The 23,471-nt window shown below is 39.4% G+C and overlaps 1 protein-coding gene across 1 annotated transcript in view; it reads right to left on the bottom strand.

The window, feature by feature from the left end:
• TMPRSS9 (transmembrane serine protease 9) overlaps nucleotides 1-23,471 on the bottom strand; it is a 528,210-nt gene that overhangs the window by 275,451 nt on the left and 229,288 nt on the right. The window contains exon 5 of the mRNA XM_044090621.1: nucleotides 6,678-6,853. Coding sequence (XP_043946556.1) covers nucleotides 6,678-6,853 — 176 coding nt within the window. The remainder of the gene's footprint in view (nucleotides 1-6,677; nucleotides 6,854-23,471) is intronic.

Here is a 23,471-nt window from a genome sequence, read left to right as displayed (position 1 = left end):
CTGACACAGTGGGTAGGATATGTTGCCCTTGTTTGTACAGACAAAGGATGATTGTTGAGAAGTGCTAGTATATGTGCAGAAAATATTTATTTTTATTTACTTTTTGCTGACTGTGCTGTTCCCAGTAGGAAAATTCCAGTTGAGTGTCTACAGCAGCTCTGTTTCCCTACTGTTGAAGGTGTGCCAGTCATGCTATTGTTCAAACACATTTAGGAACAAGATACCATGTACTTCTGAACAGTGTGATAATAAATAATGACACCATTGAAATAAACTACAAGGTGGAAAAGATAAGCTGATTCCATGAAAATGGCAGGAAACCTTCACTCTACAAAGAGCTGTTGGTGATACATAAGCAATGACACCAGTATGACCCTCTATTTAATCTAATGCCCTATTACATAAAAGACATTAAGGTGTCAGTGATCACTGTCACTAATGGAAAGCACACCATCAGTGGACACTGTTCCTCTCTAAAACCCTGGTCTAACAGCACTGGTAGTTAAGAAGGTGAGTATGACTTTGTCTCCGGTTTTGATCCTTCCATTCTTATATTGGTGCGTACTTGATGACCACAGCTTTAGTTTTACTTTTATTAGTCTTATAAGAAAAAAGGCAGAGGTGTAGCTTGGGCAGAGCATTAGGAGTACTATTGGTAGTACAGTACCAGCTGTGACACCCCTGCACTGGCCCAGTAATCAAAGAGCCTCGATCCTCACCACTGGAAACAGTGGGAAATGTATAAACTGGGAGGATGACAAGTACACACACACACGCATACACACACACACACACACACACACACACACACACACACACACACACACACACACACCCACACACACACAGTAAAGTGCAATTTCACTTAAGAGCACACAGAGATCACAGTCAGTCTGGGGCTGGTTTCTCTCTCTTTCTCCAGATCTCCAATAAGACTTCCCACTGGCACAGCTATAGATATAAAGTTACTATGCTCTAAAAACTTACTTACAACAATGTAAGTGCAGAAGGTGGTGATGAGTGGATGTTTCTAGGTCAAAGACAAGATACAAAATTCACAGTCTCTCTCTGAGAGAGTTCTTAAATTAATATCAAATATTACTGCTAGGTTAGGTTGGATGACATCACTTTTTGTCACCTGACTTTAGTTCCCAAGCTAAACCCTCTTTGTCATAAACTAACAGAATTTAACATCTCTGTGTGAAAAATGCATATCTCTCAGATGTTTGAAGACCCTGAAGTCATAAAACAAGAAAACACTTGTGCATCTCAAACCTAGTAATTACTTCTCTTCCAAAACAATACAAAAACTTCTAGCTCTAGACATTGTGTCTGCTACTGAACTGAAAGTGAGAGATAACTTTTATAGCACAGTCATAAAACAATTTAATTTCATCCCATTTTCTTGAAGTTTTGCAAGTTAACCCTCTATGTTCTAGTTTCTACTGTTAAAACATATACATTTACATAATTACAATAGTTTATATACATTTCTATTCTAAGCCAGCAGGGAATGCTGTGGTTACATTTTAGCTCAGTACTTTACACCTTTACACACATTTCTGTATGAGTCATATCAATATTCACAAACAACATAGAATTATTTACAAAATTCCAGATAGCTGGGCTAGCAATATTTCCCTTTTGTCACACCTGCATTCAGAAATGAACAGCGATACTGCATTTACAGGCAGGGATGAAGTGCTTTGTTGTTTCATGTGTTCTATAAGCAAAGAGTAGGCAAAGTTCCCCGATGCCCTGGCCAAATTTCTCCTAGTAGTACAAATACTACCTCAGGTCTCCCCTGAAAAACGGCCACTAGCCTAGTGAGATTAACCCAGTTAACAAAGGATAACTTAAAATAAATAGTTCAACAGGTCCACTCCTATCCTTATTTGCTACCAAAACACCAGCTGGGTTCACTTCTTCTCCTAATTCTTGCATGCCTCCTCCTTAGTTTTACTCACTGTGGAGTACCTAGTGAGTAAGATATGATTTTCCACCCATGCATTTCTGTGCTGGTTATTCTAATTCACTGGGTAAGACATAATTTTCCATGTATGCATTTTTGTATTGCTTAACAGATGATTGTCAGTATATGTGGTTTTCCTAATTCAGTGAGTGGTATCTGAAGTGCCACCAACTTCAAAATTTTCTCAGCTATTTGACTATCAAGTCTTCCTTCAATCCTGTCAATAAGGACTTAATTTTGAGTTATACAAAGGTGACTGCAACTGTGTGAGCCACTTTATCTTGACTGCTGTATAATACCCATCAGGTTAAGAAGTCTCTAATCTCCTTAATCTTTAGGTGAACTCATTATTTTCCATGACACTGTGTATTTCTCCCCCTTCCAAAGAATGTCTAGCAATTTATTCTTAGCTGCTTTCAGGAATTTAAATTGATGAACCTTGGGAAAGTCCTGAAAGCCATATACCTATATTAGGGCCATAAAGAAATGTATTGCCCGCACTCAATGATCTAAATCTAACTCCAGAATCATCTGTCACTTAACATCTTGTTTCAGTCTTCCAAAAAAATTCCATATGTTCTTTTAGGTGACTCCTCAAGACTGGAGCAGAACTAGACACCCAAATACTTGACTGCCTTGGCTTCCAATATATCAAGGAGCTGCAGCCTTCACAGATTGTGGCTGATTATCATTTATACTTGAAGCTGCCATTTTGTCTGCATTAATCTTATATAAAGAAAACGGTCCAAATTCATGCAGTCACTCAAATTGCTTCAGATCACTATCTGGGTCCTCCAGGCATGGCAGGACATCATCTATATGCAATATTTATGCACTTACAGGAAAGCCCATCAGATCTGATTCCCTACTAGCCTCTGCCAGCAGCTCCAAAGATAGTATGAAAAGAAGATATGAAAATGGGCAACCCTGCCTGGTCCTATATCAGAATGGATGGGACATATATTTCAAACAATAATAAACACTCTTCCTTAAACCACATTTTCCTAACACCAACCCTAAATATGCCCATGTTACTCTATCAAATACTTTTTCAGTGTGTAAACTGACTAATGTTAGTTTTCTATCCTCATCATGGGCTCTCTGCCTTAACTAGCCTTAAAAAGTCTCTAACTCCCCCTTACAATTTCCTGTACAAGCACAACACACATGCAATCAGTAGTATGTTCCTCTTTGCACAACTTACACTGTTCTACTGCCTCCTTTCCTCATCGGCCCCCTCACCCCCAACTACCAATAACAAACATCTTCATAAAATACTTACACAGCCATCATCACATCATTATCACCCCTACTTCCACATCAACAAACAACCACAACAACCCCTCTAGTAATCAAACCAAACCTATTTCCAAACTCACCACTGTCAGAATCACTCTTCTATATGATTACCAAGACTCAGAAATGTTTGTCTCTCTCTGCCTAAAAACACCAAAGACCTCATTCAGTTATCCTTCATAATCATTATTCTCCTTCTTAAGAATAACATTGAACCGAACTCAGGCACAATAACTCCCTTTCCTCAACATCAGAAATGCTTCCTCCTTACACTGGCCTGTGCCCTCCTCAATGCACTTAGCATCAGAAACCAGCTAGACAGCATAAGTGCTTTTATTTCCAAGTATAGCCCAGACATTCTAGCAGTCACAGAATCTGAGGTAAAAAAAGACTTCTTCAACTTCTAACATTTTCTAACATCCTAACAGTATGTCAGTGATGCTAGACCAAGCAAACAATCAGGTGGGGGCTCTCTAATTTTGTACAGAAGTAACTTAAACCAAGGAAAGTCCTCTTCAGACTTCTGCTAAAATTTCCAACTCACAAAGACGAACCACTACTGATCACTACAAAGACGAACCACTACTGATCACTACAGCCTATCTCCCACCCCATGCTTCCTGAAATAAATTTAAATCACTCATCACTAACATCCTTAATAACCATTCCAAAAATAACAACATAATTATTGTAGGTGACTTCAACCTTAATTATCTTGGCCCTCTTTCATCTGACATGGGTACTTTCCTAGCACACCTAGGTCTCATTCAACTCATAAAAGAACCAACAAGACCTAACCTCAGGTCCTCCAAACATTTCACACTCGACCCGATTATTTCAAACATGCCAAACTCCATTTCCAACATAAACATTCTGCCACCATCACTAAATGACTAATGTCCAATCACCTTTATCAGTGGTCAACCATCCTATAAAATGACCATCTATGTTAAAAGTCTTTAGAAACCAGAGTAGCACAAGTACAGCTAAACTCAGAATCTTTCTCACAGCCAACAACTGGAACCGTATACTCTCCTTTCATGACCCTAATACAGCAGCCTTAAGCCTAACCAACTTTCTACTCCAGCTGCAAAAAAAATTCTTCCCACTTATCCATGCTTTATAAACTCACCAAAAGTGAATGATTATTCACCGAACTTAAACATCTTTTAACTCAAAGAGATGAAGCATGGCAAAAATGGACATAGACCTCCATAACTGACAGCTACACCTCCTTTATAGTCTTGCATAACCTAGCGAATAAGTCCATCAGAAGACTCCAAAGAAATGTTCAAACAAAGAAACAAATTACCATCTTACATTCCCCAAACACTTTTAGAAGAATATTAACCTATTTACAGGAAGAAAACATGCTCATGTACCCTGTCTAACAAAATTATTCAATGTGGGACAACAAAACTTTCTCCAGAAATTTCCTTAAAGAATTTAGGAATCTCCTATCAATAAACTTTACACCTCCCACAGATCATGTATTGCCCATCCCAGCAGCGTTCTTCCCCTCTTCTACTTCAGATATATTCATCCCAGAGAAGCCTCTATTCTACTTGAAAATATTTCCACTGACAACCCTCCTGAACCTGATGATATAAACCCCTGGTTGATATATCACTGCAGAAAACAACTATGTCTTCCTCTCACCCACATATATAATCTATGTCTCACACAAAACATCATGTCACAGATTTAGAAAACTGCTCCCCGAAAAAACATATAACCCAAAAGCTACCTCACACTTCCATCCAGTATCCATCTTCCCAATTCTTGGCAAACTTCTTGAAACCCAACTCCCCCTCTTTATCCAGCAGTACCACCTGCTCTCCTCCAAACAACATGGATTTTGGCCTGGATGAAGTACTGTGACAGCAGTGTGATTCCTAATTGAGGACATCCTGCTAAACTATGATAATGGCCTAAAAGCATCATGTTGTTTTCTTTTGAGTAAAAGTAATATCTGAAAGCTAGCTAATACACCCTTTTTTAATGTTTTGAGAGTCCACCAAAATTTTTTTTTTTTTGTGTTTTGTACCTACATACTAGTGTCTTGCTGGCATGCGTTTATGAATCCAGAATTAATAATATTGCTTTACTCACCAAAAGTGTTCATCTCTTTGGGCCACAGGAAGGTATTCCCATATTTTTCATATACATTTGATTGATTCATCCTTCTTTCCAGAGGCACAGCAAAATAATGGGCATAGTTTGTCCAAACTAAAGGGGTGGCGTAAGCCACAAAACTATGGGCTAGGCTTATAAATGCCCTCGGGCAGATAGCCTAGTATGAACCTATGAACCTATGAACCTATGGTTGGGAAGGATAAGTTATTCCGTTTGACTTTATTCTTAACTTAAAGATGCTGGTATCATCAGCAGTTTTAATTACACTGTATGGGGAGTGCAAAGATGCAATGTTTGTCATTATGACAGCTAAGATATTGTCCTTCCCCAGATGTATTTCATACTGTTTGTTCCGAATTGCTGTGATTAACACAGTCAATTAATATTTTGGCATATTTATTTTACAAATAGTAGTTTACTTATTCACTGTTTGGGTAGTTACAATTCCTTGTATTTTCCTTATTTTTATTTTTTTGCATCGTTTTACAGCAAATCGTGTGCCTCTCATGAAAGTTTTTGCTGCCTAAATCCAATTAATTGCAGTAGTTTTTCATTTAGAACACATAATGTTTATAAGTTGTTTTCATTCTTAACATGTATGCTTCACTTCACATTAGAATGACATTTAAAATGCAATAGATAATTTTTATTTTCTTATTTCTCAGTTTGGCAAGTTAACTGATCTGTCTTAAATAATTTTCAGACACAAGCTGGTCACAAGTTCAAGGATAAGTTTACTGCAATGCTTATGGTAATTTTTGTGTAAACTGCCAAGCAGTTTGCTTCTAAGAGGATACTATATCACCAGTAATAATAGTAACAACAACAACAATAAACAGACACAATAATAGTAACAACAACAACAAAAATAGACACAATAATAGTAACAACAACAACAACAATACACAGACACAATAATAGTAACAACAACAACAACAATAAACAGACACAATAATAGTAACAACAAGAACAACAATAAACAGACACAGAAACAACAAACTACATGCAGCAAACACAGGTCAGGATTGCACTGTCTGTTAGTCAGAAAATGCAACCTCTGAACGTCATTGAATTGCTGTGTACACAGTCTCATAGTACGTCACTTTGTTGAGCGCACATCTTTAACCCGAGAAGAATACTTATTTTCTTTCTTTACATTTTTACTGAATATACCCCTGTTGTGTTTCTTACACAAGCTCTTGACTGACACTGATTTGCCCGTGAAGTAGTGAAACTCCATCTTTTAAGCAGGAGAATAACAGACGGTACATACCAGTGAGAACAGCTGCAGTAATATTCCCATAGCCAGCCAGGACGATTCCAGCATTTCTACTTACTGCTTTCAGACCTTGCCTGAGGATAGCATTATACGTGGTTGAGTTGCGAGTCCATGATTTGTCTGCAGTGAATGTTAGGCGAACATTGGCCACTACAGTGGTGTTTCGGTTTCTGTAAATAAAATATAAGTATTTAAACATTATTATGAAAGTTTCCATGTTGTGAAACTCCATTCATAACCTGTGCCCATAATGAAGATGAACCATTTCACACATGCTAAGGTTCTACAATAAAGCTTTCATATTTTTACAAAGTCAGATTTTATAATGATAGCATCATTTATTCTTTCATCATTTTGCTGGTATTTAAAGCATGAGGCACACTACAACTTGCTGATACATCGATTGCCTATATGTTATGTTGCTTACTTTTGAACATTGTAGGCGCTGATATTTATATGACACCTGTAGATGCATCTGCTGGTATTTAGTAGGTCATAATCCCAATGTAAGCATTCTGCAATGAATTAAAAACACCTGCAAGAGTGCTGAATTTGATTCAAAAGTGCCTCATTCTCTCAAGTGGAGCTCTGGAAGTTTTCACTAAGCTTTTCCCAAACAAATGTTCACATTTTTGGAACCATAAGGCTTACTGAAGAAGTGTAAATGTGAAAGATTTCATCACAAACTATTTCTATAGTGGTTGTAGGTCTTAAACTTGATTTTACAAGTCAAGGTAAACAGTAACTATTAAGTTTGTAATATTTTGCAAATGACTTACAATATGTCAGCAAATACTCAAGTTACAGAAATACTGTCAGCAAATGTTATTCATCAAGCTGTGTCCTTTCATCCAGTGATTAAAATCTCTTTACCTGCACTAGACAGAGGTCAAATATCAATGCAGCTGTGTTTGCCATAGTTTAAGCTTTAAGATGAGCGAAGTTCATTCCTGTCCATATTAAAGCACAACTTAGATCTGTGGATGGGAAATGGAAAATTTGCTTCAGGATTGCCGCCTGTACTACTAATGGACTACTACTACTAAGTACTTTATTATTTGCGTGTCCCCCCTCAAATTATCTGTGGTATGATCTCAGTTATTCTCATTAGGGGGTAATACATAATTAGCAACCATGGGATGGGTAAGGCCAATCTATAACCAAATAGGATTGGTTATTTCGAGGAGAAAAAGGGAAACTGGCTAGGCTTAAAATGCCCTGCAAGGGGAGCTGGCCTAGTAATTATCCATGAACTTTTGAAATCTTTTAATACGTTTATGTAGCATGGTTTTGAAATTATTAATGCAAATATGAACAAACAATATCTGATGCCTGGAGATGTCAATAGGATGTAACTGCAGAAACACCCGGAGGGAGTCACTCCACTGTAATGAATTCATGCCATCAAAATGTCTGCTGGTTGAAATAGTGAATGACTGAAATGTAGCTGTGTGCTCAATTCACTGAAATTTTACGATTTTGGGTGAATGGAACATCAAATGCATTTAAGGCAAAGTACGTATAGGTCTGGGAAAGTAATACCAAACCCTTTCAATATTCTGAAGGTTTTCACATTAGGTGTTTGTGCGAGTGTAGGCAGGTTAGGATTAGAATAAAATAAGGGCATAGTTGTAATGTTGTGCATGTGTGTGTATGTATGTGCTTATGTGTGTGTGTGTGTGTGTGTGTGTGTGTGTGTGTGTGTGTGTGTGTGTGTGTGTGTGCACATACTTGCGTGCATTTGCAAGCTGTCTTGATTAGTGGTAGTATTACAGAAAAGGTTTTGAAAGGTAAAGGTGAGACACGTCCTATTGCTTGACTAAGGTAAGTGACTTTGTGGTAGGACTGGGAATGTGTGTGTGTGTGTGGGTGTGTGTGTGTGTGTGTGTGTGTGTGTGTGTGTGTGTGTTTGTGTATAAGTGCAAGATGTGTGTCCAAGATAGCCTGTGTAGTAGTAGTGTTACAGAAAGGGATTTTTAAGGTAAGAAACACCATGCAGATATGGCCCATAGCACAACCACACTCCTAAAACATATAACTATACTGACACATGGTTATGACCTAAAATTTTACTTAAAAATCATAAATATCTCCTGAAAATGAAAATTAATTTTTGAGAAATTTACTGGTATTTACTTTTTTACTTTTAGTAGGAGGTTCCCTAATCTGATGTTAACTTCCCCAGTGGTAGCAGAAACAGGTTAGACACAGCCTGATCGACCAAGGAGAGATCACATTTAAGTAATCTATAAAGGAGGAAGAACTGTACTGACCAACTGTTTTGGGTATCACTTGTAAAGCACAGTATTCTCTAGGTAGGAGAATACAGATCACAGACAGTGTGCTGTGTCAGGGTAGCCACGCAACAGTCTAAGAACTGGCTCTTGGTGATTCAGCTATATTATAAGTTCATAGGTGTTTGCTAGGCTAATGACCTTAAGCCCCTTTTTAAGCCTAGCCATGCATCCTAAATTTCTGACAAGTTCTGGTAGCCTTGATAAGTATAAGCAGTGGCTTGGGAGATAAAACATTTACAAGCAGGGGCCTGGGAGATGAACCATTTATGTCTCTGTCCATTAGAGACAGAGGTGCCAAGCCAGGGATGAATTTCCCCATCCAACCGTCCAAGTTATGCTTGAATTGAGTTACGGAGGAAATCTGCTTCACATGGATGGGGAGCCTGTTCCAGAGACTGGGTAGTCTCTGGGGTACATACCTGTCTCTTTAGCAGGTCCTATTTATATCACAGGCAAGGTTTAACTCTTTAGAATGGGTAATTCTGATACTGTTTTTTTGTGGATATGCAGGAGGTCCATCAGAGTGGGGTCTGACAATGTTCTGTATGCCAGGCATTGATCTCCCCTCAACAAGATTGACTAATGTCGCCAAAAATAGGCACAGGTATTTGTCAGTGATAAGTTGGTTGAGGACCTGGCCTACTGTAATCTATGCCAGGAAAACCATGCTAATGGTTGGAGGGGTATATGTGCTCCTTTTTGATAGTGTGTGCCCACCATAATCCTCAGCAGACCAAGGTCACTAAGCTACTAGCCATCCATTGTCCAGTTGCCCAGATTGGGTTACCTGGGATATCTCTGTGAGCGAAAGCTAGACATAAAGCCAATCAACCCACCAAACATGAGCTTAGAGTTCACTGACAGGATGAAGCTTGGAACTGATGACATGATGGTAAGGAGGAGGCTGGACATCATATGTATCCAAAAGGCAGGATGGCTAGTACAGAAAAGGGACTTGGCTTAGATTCCAGAGTTCAATACTCAGGAGGAGGAGAACAGGTTAGAAATTGTGTGGGAATTCTGGTGAGGGACAGCCTTTAGAGGACAGTGAAGGGTGTCATCATTATTAGTGACAGACTCATGGCAATCAGACTTCAGTAAAGACAGGGCACTATTTATAATCTCAGCCTATGCCCCACAGCAGGGCAGTGGTAGTAAGGAAAAGAGTGTAGATAGTAATTGCAGGGCCTTCTAAATAAAGCAGGACAACATGCGTTGGTGTTGATAATGAGTGACTTGAATGCACATATCAGGGCAGACAGAAAAGGATATGAGGACTGCCTGGGTTAACAGGAATAAAGAAGGCGAAGCAATTCCAGATCTCTGTTCCTCTGTTTGCCAAATGGCTTGATGGTGGCCAACAGATGGTTCAGCATGACAGAGAGTCGCACGGTCACATGCAAAAGTGACCAAGATGCAACTCAATGATTGTAAAGTCATCCCCAGTGAAACAGTCAGCTCGCAGCAGCATAAATCACTGGCTGCTACAATCAGTTGCATGCAGTGATCAGAGAAGACTCTAAGGTCAACAGAGGCCAGGCTGAAGATCTGGAGAAAATGCAACAGTTCAAGGAAATACTCTAGCACCTCAGGAAGAAGAGAAAATAGGTGGAGTTGAAGAACAGCAGTAGCTCAAAGCAGCATGTGTGAGGACTACACAACAGGTATGTTTTCAAGCCAGATATGGAAATAAGGTACATAAGGAAATCTAGAGAAACAAATCCAGAAGCACAATGGCAATAAATGGACAACTGGAATAACTTTACTTCAAATTTATTACGACAAATATATAAAAATGGTAAGCGCTTTCGGCTGTGTAACACCAGCCTTCATCAGACATTTTTAAAAGTGCTACTAAGAGCATTATATACTGTGTGCACTACAACCAATTGTTCAATTAATTAATCAACTCCACAGTTCGTTCATTATTCATGATTTTAAAATGTGGGTTTGCTACACCAAATCTGTTGTTGACTATTATAAGACTTACTAACACATAAATACACATTAATAAACCATAAAATATTTCACAATACATTCACCATTAAAATACATGATATCCTAATATCTATATTTAAATCCTAATATATATAGTGAATGTTATATTACCCGTGTATAATGAATTTTACTTGAACCCATTATTGAATATAAGACCATTCTATTGTAAGAAATTTGCTACATATTATTAAAATATATAAAATATATAAAATTCCACCTAATCATTAACTGAATAAATGAATGAATGAATAAATAATGCTGATTTAATACATTATATACAACATATACATTATTACCTATTCAAGGCCCTTAATTTTAAAATACTAGTAATAGAGATGGAATCATTTAGTCCTGGAAATTGTGTGGCATTTAGATATACCTGCCACCAATATTCTTTGGATTCTAATATTATTTTCCAAGGACCTTTTCTAGGAGATGGAACCAATTGTTCCAGTACTATAAATTTAAAATTATGCACTGAATATTGCGCTACATGTCTGTATAATGCATTATTTTCTGAATGCCTACTGGTGTCATAGACATGCTCATAAATGCGCTGTTTTAATTTTCGTTCGTTTTTTCCGATGTAAAAAGCTGAACACTGTGTGCATATTGCTGCATATACAACACCGGAAGTGTTACAATTATACCTTCCTTTTATTTGTATTAAGGTGTTGTTAATAAAAACTTGTTCAATTTCCATAATATACGAGCAATATTTGCACGTTACATTTCCTCGTTATTCCTTTTGAAGTACTTTGTACTTTGGAACAAGTGTTATGCCAATCCTTCAGATTCCGATTTCTTTTATATATAATAGATGGCTGTGTTCCCAATAAACTTGTCAATTGCACATCCCCCTTAATAAAAATCCAATTTTTCATCACCAAATCTTTAATATACTCTGAATCCTGTGTATAAGTGGTGCTGAATGCTATATTTCCTTTATTAGGTAAACCTGTATTGACATTATGAGCATTATTAAAATTATTTTTCACAGCCCCTACTATTTGCTGTCCTGTATCATTTTGTTCAAATGACTGAGTATCTATAATTTCAAAGTTTCCTAAAAGCGGTTTATAAAATCCATTTTTCCTCTTCGTTACTACCTCATGTAATATACATTCAACAAACTGCTTAGGATATTGTCTATTTAAAAACATATTAACTATATATTGACATTCCTCCATAAATTCATCAAAAACAGACACCATACGTGCTGCACGCACCAGTTGCCCTTTTAAAACTGCTTTTTTTACATGTTGAGGGTGGTGACTGTCAAAATGCAAAAATTTGTTAGAATAATTTTTTTCCGATGAATATTGGATTTTAATTTATTATGTAATAAATCCTTTTGTAAAAAAATGTCTAAATATGCAATACTATCCTTGCCTAATTCGTATGTGAAAGTCAAAAACTCAGTAGTGGCATTTATATATTTTATGAAATCCTCAATTAATTCTAAAGGACCATTCCAAATGAAAAACAAATCATCCAAGAATCGACTGTACAACTCTACATAATGCATAAAATCAGATGGAAACAAATATCTATGTTCCCAAACTGCCATAATAACATTTGCATATAAAGTACCTATGGGGGAACCCATCGCCACCCCCTTAATTTGTTTGAAGTAATGCCCATCATGATAAATATAATTATTAGACAAAACTAATTCTAACAGATCTATCAGTGTATTGAGTTCACCCTGAGGTATAGGTATAATTTCAAAAAAGAAATCAATGAACCAAGTGATGCCTAACTGCTGCGGTATGCAGGTGAATAAGTCTTTAACATCCACCGTGAGGAATGTAATTTTATCAACTTTATCAATAGATAAGCTATTTACCTTTGTGAGAAAATCCCAGGAGTCACGACAAATATACTTTAAACTTTTTATTTTATCTTCAAAACTTCAAAATATTGATTCTGACAAGCAGTAAATGCTGTTTGTTGTTTAATTTTGGTATCAAGTTCCTCTATTTTAATATTGAGTTCATCCATTAGTATTACATTGTGTTTAATTAATACCTGGAGATACTCACACCCCTGCCGATCAAATAGTTTTACCAAATCCTTGTGTAAAGCACTGTTTTCTTTTAAGCCTGTAGGATATTTCCAATACCTAAGGCCTTTTGGCACCTGTTGTCTTTTGATACATTCATCAAAATAAACATTTTCATGCACAAGTTTACGATATTGCCATACTAAATCGTGGAATTCATCCACAATAGTTGAAAAGCTGGGAATGCTCAAACTTCTCTCTATCCCATTATGTTGTACTTGATTTAACCATTGGTGCAGCTGAATGGTATTATTATTGGTGCCATTATTTTGTGCCTCACCTTGTTCCTGTATCTGCATTTGTCCCGGGGGTATACTGTCCAAACTATCAACACTGTCGAGCCTGTTATTTCCAAATTCCTGCAACCTTAAGGTACCATTATTACCGGATAGCTGCTGTATTAATTGTGTAAGACTTGTAACCGATTGCTGCAGGCTATCAAATTCAGCCCTAGTTACCACGGTTGCCGCATCATGCGTGCTGCCAGAAGCCATACCGAACTTCGGAAACAAACCACAAACTGGAGAAACAAATCCAGAAGCACAATAGCAATAAACGGACAACCGGAAATAAGGAAATCTGTTGGTCAAATGCAGACATCCAGGAAGTCATCAAAACATAGAATGAATGCAGAAAAAAGTCAGAGATGGAAAACACAGGTTAAGATTGAATACTGGCTATCTAATAAAGAAAATAACAGAGAATAAGAATAAAAAACATAAAAGAGTGGCTGCAGTAGCAAAGAACAGGGCATCGGAGGCACTCTACATGCTTCTGGAAAGTGATTCAGTAGATGGCACTGAGAAACGTTATCAGGTTGCACAGAAAAAGACAGAAAGATAAAGAAGATCCTCAGACACCCTTCATAAGGAAGACCAGTAACAACCTGCTCATCAGTCCACAGGAAATTAAAGGCAGATGGAAGTACTTCTAGAAGCTTCTGCCCCAGACACATCCTACAGTAAAAGAAGAGGAGGCACTCACCCGATAAGAAGTAAGAGCAGCAAAAGGAAAATGACATCAAGGAAGGCAGCAGGATCAGATGAGGTCACCGAAGGAAGGCAGCAGGATCAGATGAGGTCACAGAAGGAAGGCAGCAGGATCAGGTGAGGTCACAGAAGGAAGGCAGCAGGATCAGGTGAGTTCACAGAAGGAAGGCAGCAGGATCAGATAAGGTCACAGAAGATAGTAGAGATGAGGAAAGAGTTAAACTGGACATACCTATACTTGGAGAAAGCATATGAAAAGGGCCTTAGAAAGCTGATCTGAGCAGTCCTGAGATGGTTTGAAGTCTCAGAAACACTAGTAGAATTAGTGCAGGCTAAGTACAAGAACCGAATGACTCATGTTTTAGCAGTTTTTGGACTCATATAGGGGTTTTCTAGTGGGAGTGGGAGTGCACCAGGGTTCACCTCTGAGCCCACTGCTGTTGATACTGGTGATGGACTACATTAGCAAACAGGTTGGAGGGGACAGACCAGCAAAGTTGCTGTATACATACGATATGGCATTACCAACAGCCTCTGAGCAAGAACTTCAGCAAAATAGAGGGGGATGATATGCAAAACTGAAGGCCCATGGGATAAAACTGAATACAGGGTCAGTTATAATGGCAGAAATTCTGGGAAATCAGAAGAAGCCGAGAACTGAAATAGAAGAGAAAATACTGGAACAGGTAAACAGATTTAAGTATCTGGGAGGTGTAACTGAGGAAAAGGGAAGTCTGAATGACAAGACCAAAGCTAGAATTGGGGGGGGGGGTGGGCTGCAGTCAACTGCAGAGAGTGTCATGGGTAGTGACTGACAGAAGAAAGCCAAATGAGATAAAATGTAAGGTATACAAAATGGTTTACTATCAAAATTTTGAAAACATTTTTGCGAGTAATTACTTACTTGAAAAAACATTATCGAAATTAACAAAATAATGGAACAAAAAATGTTTTTCGAACTTACTTTAACATCCGGTGACTTTCAACACATATTTTACAGGGGGGGCAAGCCCCCTTGCACTCCCCATGTGGGGGCTGCAACCCCCACCTCCCTGCTACTTATATATTACAACTCCAAGATCGCACTACCGTGAGGAAAAGGGCAAAGTTCTCATTCCCCACTATAGTATGATCTCCAATCAATATGTTAATCTCATAACAGCGAATGCACACTAGCATTTGCTATTGCGGATTTGACATTTTCAGATCACTGTTATGAAACTTTGATAAACTGACTTTTGACAGTTAAAGTTCACATTTATTTATTGTTTATTTAATTACATTTGTTTACTGGGAAATTCCAACTGGACATAGGTCCTTTTTCAGTGGAGACCCAGGTAGAAAAGCTCCACAGAACAATAAATGAGCAGCAGAGCACATGAAGAACAACTGAATATACATACAATAGCAAATAATACATACTGCAGCAAACATTAGCTATACATACAATATGAAACATAGTATTAACAGATATACTAATATCTAGCTAGAGGCTAGGAGTAAAGTTAGGCTGTATATACCGATAGTACTAAACTCAAACGGATACTGTTCTAAACTCTTATACTTAAATTGTGCATACAAATATTGCACTAAACTCAAGCAGATATAAAGCAGAAGCTCCGCACGAAGGTGGAACAAGCTAGAAGGGCTAAAGGGATGGAAGGGGAAGATAGAGGAGTAAGAGAGGCGACTGAATGAGTAGTATATGTGGTAGTGACAGGAAGCTAAGTGTAAGTCAGTTGGATATGTATTTGGAGTTGAGATGAAGTGAGGTAGTTAAGCATGTTATAACAGGTCTGAGAGACTGAGTGAGGAGGGAAGGGGAGGGTAAAGTGTGAGCCAGAGTCTGCAGAGGAAGGAATGCAATGATCAGACGGTGTGAGGCAGGGTGGCTAGGGGAGGGAAGATGAAGGGGAGCTAAAAGGAGGGTTACGAGTCGGGATTGTGCATGGGCATAATCACAGACTTTTAAGTGAGTTTTTAGTGCAGTCTTGAAGTGATTGCAAGAAGGTAGTGTGATTACGGGGGATTGTTCCATAATCTGGATATGACACAGGAGAATAGTGCTTCTCCCGCTGAGTTTTTGGGTTTGGTCACTAGAAGTAGATTTTTGCTGCTGGAGTGTAGTGGTCTAGTGGAGCAGTAGGGCTGGAGAAGGTTTTGAAGGAATGGGACTTTAAGGGGATGATTTACTAACTTGTGGGCGAGAGAGAGAGTTGATTCAAGTGAAGAAGTTGAGGGAGTTCAAGCTAGTCAAGTTTTCTAAGTGAAATACAGCGGTGGCTGCGATAAGATGCACCAGTGGCAAACTTAGCAATGTTATTGTAGCAAGCCTTGAACTTGTTTAGGTCTGTTTGTCTAAGGTGGGTAAGTATAGGAGAGGCATATAGTAAAGTGGAGATTAGGTGGGGATTGGCAACAGAAATTCTGGCTGTCTTGGTGAGGAATTGTTTGTTTCTGTACAATGCACCTAGTTTTTTGTGAACCTTTTTTATGGTAAGAGAAATGTGAGTGTCAAATCTGAGATTTTTATCTATCTCAACACCAAGTAGTTTGGTGTGTTCTGTTGGGGAAATGATGGTATTGTCTTTGGCTAGAATATTAAAGTGGGGGATAATTGGGTTAGATTTAGTGGGTTGGAAGATAAGGAGTTTAGTCTTTCTCGGGCTGAGTAATAACTGGGCATTAGATAGCCAGCTTTCTACAGATGAAAAGGCTTCCTATGTGATCTTGTGAAGTTCAGGTATGGTTGGGGTTGAGCAGATGAGGATGGAGTCATCTGCATACTGTAGAAGAGAAGCATGCTTGGTGGCTGTGTATAGATCATTGGTGAAAAGTGAGAATAGTAGGGGACCAAGGATGGAGCCTTGGGGAACACTGAGTGTTACAGGAAGTTGAGGAGATAGGTCATTGTGCCAGACAAGTGATTGTTGGTGGCCATTTAGATAGCTGTGAAACCAATCAGTAGCTGATTGGGAAAAGGGTAGGTTAGTGAGAACAAAGATTAGTAGTTTGTGTCAGACCATGTCAAAAGCCTTGAATAGATCCAGAAATATAGCAGAGGACCACAGGCCATTATTTTTATGATGGATAGCATTAGTGAAAGAGAGCAAGGCGTTAGTAGTGCTGTGGTATGGCCTGAAGCCATGCTAGGTGCTGGAGAGGAGGTTATTAGCTAAGAGGTAGTCTAAGACTTGATAATGGATGCATTTCTCAAGTATCTTGGAAAGTAGAGAAAGGTTGGCTATGGGGCGGTAAGTGGAAAGTTCAGTGGGGGAGCCACCTTTATGGAGGGGAATGATGTGGGATATTTTCCACAGTGTGTGGATATAGCTTTCTGATAAGGACCGATTAATTAAGATAGAAACTGGATAAGCTAGGGCTTCTGCTGCTATTTTTAGGTATTCAGAGGGGAGATTGTCAACTGGAAGTTTTGTAGGCTTAAGTTTCATAGAAGTTTTTTTATATAGGAGGTGAGTACTGATGAAAAAAAAAAAGACTGTGGGCACAGTATCTAGTTTTGATGTAGGGAGGGTGGGTAGAGGGTTCTGTTGTTTAGTCAAAGACAGAATGGTTTCAGTAAAGTGTTTACTGAATGAGTCAGCAATACTGCTGGAGGAAGGGGGAGTGATAGCTGGGGGTTGCCTACTTTATCTCGCTGGAGAATGGAGTTTACTGGGGACCAGAACTGCTTAGGGTTGTGATGTGAGGAGTTTAGGGCAGGCTAATAATATTGGGTTTTATCTTCTTTTATATGCTTTTTGACTTTTTTGTGCAACTCTAGGAATGACTGTCTAGAGGAGGGGGGTATGTTACGCGGCAGCACTCCCAGGTCTTATCTCTGATTTTCATTAGTGCCCTGATGCTTTTTTTGTAGCCAAGGGGAGTACTGTGTTTTGGCTCTGGCATTTCTTATGGAGGCATGTGTGTTTAGGATGTTTAGGAAGGTGCTATTGAAGAAGTGGATGGCTTCATCCAGATTGAGGTACCTTAGCGGTGTCCAATCACATGTTTGAAAGGATGAGATAAAGGAGAGAGGGTTAAAGTTTATCCTATTTAGGATTTGCCTATAGATAATGGGTTTAGCACAATTTAAGTGGTGTCTCAGAAGGAATGTTGGAGTGTGGTAGTAGACAGCCAGCTAAGTATGAGTGAGGATCTTTATTGACTAATATCCAGTCGAGAGTAGTATGTTTGTTAGAGTTTTTATTTATCCAGGTAGGTGACAGTATTAGTTGGGAGAAACCATGAAGGTTTAGGTGCTGGGCTGGATAATTGTTACTACAAGATAGCCAGTTGATATTAAAATCACCTAGGATTATGGTTTCCTGGGACAGGGAATGGTTAGCCCAGTTCAGAAGGTTTTCCAGGGGTGGGATGTTTTGACCAGGTGGGAAGCAGCATCCTATGATGTTGATTGTTTTATTTGGGTTTAGTATGAGGTTGGCATATAGGATGTCTTCATTTCCAGTGTGGGGAGGGAGGCAGATGTGTTTAGGATCTGAATGTTGAGGTGGTGTTTAAACATTAGAGCACACCACCCCCTTTCTTAGATAGTCTATCTAGTCGAAGAATGTTATAACCTGTTGGGAGTATCTCCTCACTTCTGATGTGAGGTTTGAACCAGGTTTCAGTTAGGATGAGAATACCAGGAGAGTATAAGGCTATGTGTGTTTAGGTCATGGGTTTTATTAGTTATATTTCTGATATTTAGGCACATGAACAAGAGGTCAGATGGATTTCTGTTGGATGTTAGTTGTGAGAAGGAGCAGCTATTAGGCAGATTTTTAGGTGAGGAGTTGGTAATGGTAGGACCAGGGTTAGGGTGGATGCCACCACACATAATGGGATTTGACATTTTGATAGCAAGCCATACAAAACAGTGGTGTGACCAGTACTACTATATGGTGCAGAAACCTGGGCAATAACAGTTCAGTAAGTTAGAGGTGACAAAGACAAAGTACCTGAGACAGGTAGTAGGATGCAAAATGTTGGACAGATGAAGAAAGAAGGACATACGTGTAAAATCCAAAGTAGCTCCAATTAAAAGGAAAAAGAATCGGTCGCATTAGTTTGCACATACGTGTAGGCAAGCAGAAGACAATCTGGTGAAGAAGATCTGGGACAGACAGGAAGAAGACAAGAGATAAAGAAGGTGTCCAGCAAAGAGATGGATGGATTGTGTAAGAGAAGACCTGTAACAGTTAGGCATGACTGCCGAAGAAGGTAAAAGAATAGCAGTGAATCGAGAGTTATAGAGGCAGTTTACACAACACCCCGACACCACGTAGAAAATAGGAAAAAAGGGGTTGATGATGATAATGATGTCGATGTGCACAGTTAGGGTTAGGTTTCCTGTGCATCACTGAGGTAGAACAGAGAACGAAGCAGGGTTTCTGTTTTTTTAATTATGCTGTTAGGTGAACTGTGTTTAGATCATTTGTGTATTTAGATGTCCTGTCTTTATAACAAATGACTGTCACACACACACACACACACACACACACACACACACACACACACACACACACACACACACACACACACACACACACCCATTGTAGGGATGTTAATGACTGATTTCGGATGGTGTTGTGCAGTTTTCTGTTACAGGTATTTTTCTTTACTATAAGGTTCCCCAGTCTAGTACTAACTTCCCCAGTGGTACATTGTACCAGAACCAGATTAGATACAACCTGGTAGACCAAGGACAGATCGAGTCTAAGTAATTTATAAAAGTATAATGATAACTGAAAAAGCCTTTCTCAATAGTCCATTTTCTAACCCTATGATTTTTGTAATGAACTGTACTTTTCAGGTTGGCTTAAGGCTGAAAAATTCAGCACAGTATTCAATAATGGGTCAGATCGGTGAGGTATAACGTGGCACAGCAATCTCTCTGGAGGTATTACATATGCACATTAGAATTAGATGGGCTACAGAATATACTTTTCTATCTCTGACAGATACATGTTTATTTATTTATTTTACACTTGTTTACCGGGAAAGTAAATAACCGTAAGATATATATACAATGTACAGATACAAATATTGATTCAATCTCAGATAGTAATGTCTTTCGGCTTTTCCCAGTTAGGGGTCGCCACAGCAGAACTCCGGTCTGCTAATGATTTGCAGTGGATTTTCACGGTGCCGAGTTGCCAGCCTGATGCCCAACCTTCAAAGAAGGCACACCCATTCACACATGCACCTACCTGCATGTCTTTAAACATCACTCCACCGCAGGGAGGACATGCAGACTCCACACAGAAGGCGCTCCAGCTGAGAATCGAACAGGAGAACCTTTTGCTGTGAGGCGACATTGCTAACCGCTGCACCACCGCGGCAACCCTGATTCAATCTCAGAAGCAAGTACAAAATGAAAATACGTGTTATTTATTTCACTGATACAATCATATAGTCTAGATAGGATGCAGAGAATGGCAGTACTGTGATTGTCGGTAAAAACAAGCAAGTTAAGTTTACATATACTTAGTAGGGGTATACTATTCAAATACAAAAATAACAGGTTGTGTTCCTTTTCTGTGACATAGTACACCAAGTTTAAATTCCTGTCTGTATGATTATCTGTAGATCATTTTTTTCATTGTGTCTTCTTTATGCTTTGACCAATATTTTCTGGGGCACTGATTTACAGTTCTCAAAAAAAAAAGTATTTCTATCTCCATGAGATGAAATCCAGGACTTGTACTTGTGATTTTCTAAGTACGATTTCTGGTCATTACCATGATTTCAGTATAATTATATGTTTTAGGAATGTGGTTCTGCTATGGGCCTTACCTGCATGGTAGTGCATTTACAACGTGCTTGGCAGGCATGCATGTTGAGCTTTGTTTTGGTCTGTTGCATTGCCATGCATAAGGTGGGGCATTAACTTAGGTGACACCAGCCATTTAATGTGATCACATGCCTATACTGGATGTCACGTGTTTGATCCCACATTTTCAGATGCGTTTCTAGTGTTTTGTTTCTGGCAGCTTACATTGGTGCATGGATATTCTGAATTGTCGCTGCCTACATTTACATATGCACTCCATGCATCGGCTCTTCTGGGCAAACACACATGTACACACACATCACAACATGATCCACAGGCAGCTCTGTTTTATGACATGGAGTGGGGCTCTGCTATTGGAGTTTGCGGGTGTATTTGCCCTATGCATTGCAGGCCATAGCTGTGAACACTGCTACAAATCTAATTTTTCACTTACAGTTAGTTTGCAGCATATCAGGATATATTTAAATTTATATTGAATCACTTACCCATCAAGAATTTGTTAGTTTTTGGTACATATTGCAGGTTTACAGCAGTAATACTTGTTGGTATGCAATTCAAATTCTGGTGTTTTGTGGAGTAGCTGATTATATAGAGATTTAGATCTGTAGAGTTAATACCTGATTCATAGTTAGAGGACAATATTTGGAAAAAGTATCTTATGGTATTTATATCAGCCTAGCTTTACTAGGTTTTGCTCCTTTAGCTTCCAAAGTGAGCTAAGGTGAGTGCTTTAACTCCACTTCTTTAACCTTTGAAGTGACTGTTTTATATGCAGACATGTTCCCTTTCATATTAACTTATTCCGGTCTCATTTTTAGTTTCCTTATAAACTTCTCTTATAAGGTTTACAGCATAATGATCAACCTTTGTGCATCTTGTATCTGCAGAGAATTAGGTGTCAGCTACCTGTCTATTTCTTAAAGACTTGCAGTTTGGAGAACACACTTGCAGGATGCCTCATTTGGGAAGAGATAGTTAAGGGTGTATAATTGTTTTTGTTTATGCATATGACATTTCCAAGGTAAATTAAGTGTCAATTGCTTGCCTGTTATTGTAAGCGCACATAATGAGTTATCACTTGTCTGGTATTTGCTTAATAGATCAGGAATGGATCTTGAGATAAAAAGGCCTAGCTAAGTGCTAATTAAGTAAAATATGTACATGGTGAACAAGACAGAGAGAGACAGACAGACAGACAGAGAAAGAGAAAGACAGAGAGAGAAAGAGAAATCTAAAAAATGGGAGAGGATGAAAGCAGCACTGCAGTCAGGCTGGCAGGGGTCAGAGTAGGGGGGGGGCTCAGGAAAATGAGCAGTAGTGTATCTGAGGGAACTGTGGGGGGCTCAGGATAATGGGCAGTAGTGTATCTCTAGGAACTGTGGGGGGCTCAGGGTAATGGGCAGTAGTGTATCTCTGGGAATGGTGGGGGGGGCTCAGGATAATGGGCAGCAGTGTATCCGAGGGAACTGTGGGGAGCTCAGGATAATGGGCAGTAGTGTATCTGAGGGAACTGTGGGGGGCTCAGGATAATGGGCAGTAGTGTATCTGAGGGAACTGTGGGGGGCTGAGGATAATGGGCAGTAGTGTATCTCTAGGAACTGTGGGGGGCTGAGGATAATGGGCAATAGTGTATCTCAGGGAACTGTAGGGGGGCTCAGGATAATGGGCAATAGTGTATCTCTGGGAATGGTTGGGGGGCTCAGGATAATGGGCAGTAGTGTATCTTGGGGAACTGTGGGGGGGCTCAGAATAATGGGCAGTAGTGTATCTCGGGGAACTGTGGGGGGCTTAGGATAATAGGTAGTAGTGTATCTTGGGGAACTGTGGGGGGCTTAGGATAATGGGCAGTAGTGTATCTCGGGGAACTGTGGGGGACTCAGGATAATGGGCAACAGTGTATCTTAGGGAACTGCGGGGGGCTCAGGATAATGGGCAGTAGTGTATCTCTGGGAACTGGGGGGGGCTCAGGATAACGCGCAGTAGTGTATCTCAGGGAACTGTGGGGGGGCTCAGGATAATGGGCAGTAGTGTATCTCGGGGAACTATGGGGGGCTCAGGATAATGCACAGTAGTGTATCTCGGGGAACTGTGGTGTGGCAAAGGATGTAGAGCCTATAGGAAAATGATGGAGCATCATGGCAGAGTATAGGAGCTAGAGACTGTAGTAGTTCTGCTAGTCGAGTATGAAAAGGTAGTGTGTGGGACAGAGAAGGACAGACACTTACAGGCCAGTAGGTAGAGCTGTATGGAATTTTATGGCAGTAAAACTGAAAACAAGATGATGGTGAAAGAGTTTCTGATTGGAGTACAGACAATGGGATGTCACACAGTAAGGCAAAGAGGAATGTGGGAGATGTAGTCCTCAGAGCTGGCAATGGGATGTGACACAGTTAGACAAAGAGGAAGGTGGGAGATGTAGTTTTCAGAGGAGTACAGATAATAGGTTCATAGGTGTGTACTAGGCTAATGGCCCTGGGGCCTTTACAAGCTTAGCCATAGCATTACCCTGGCATAGTGCCACCCGACCTTAGTTCCCAGTGCCTGTGTCGAGTAGAGCCACTGGTGTTATCCCCTGGGTGAATTTTCTGTTTCCCATCCACTCATCTAGATTTCTCTTGAAGAGGATCAGGGAGGTGCTCT

Source organism: Protopterus annectens, chromosome 13.part0 (genome assembly GCF_019279795.1).
Source record: "Protopterus annectens isolate FY-2018-M chromosome 13.part0, PAN1.0, whole genome shotgun sequence".
Taxonomy (NCBI): domain Eukaryota; kingdom Metazoa; phylum Chordata; order Ceratodontiformes; family Protopteridae; genus Protopterus; species Protopterus annectens.
The sequence above is the reverse complement of the archived record's forward strand: the minus strand, read 5'-3'. Positions and strand labels throughout refer to the sequence as shown.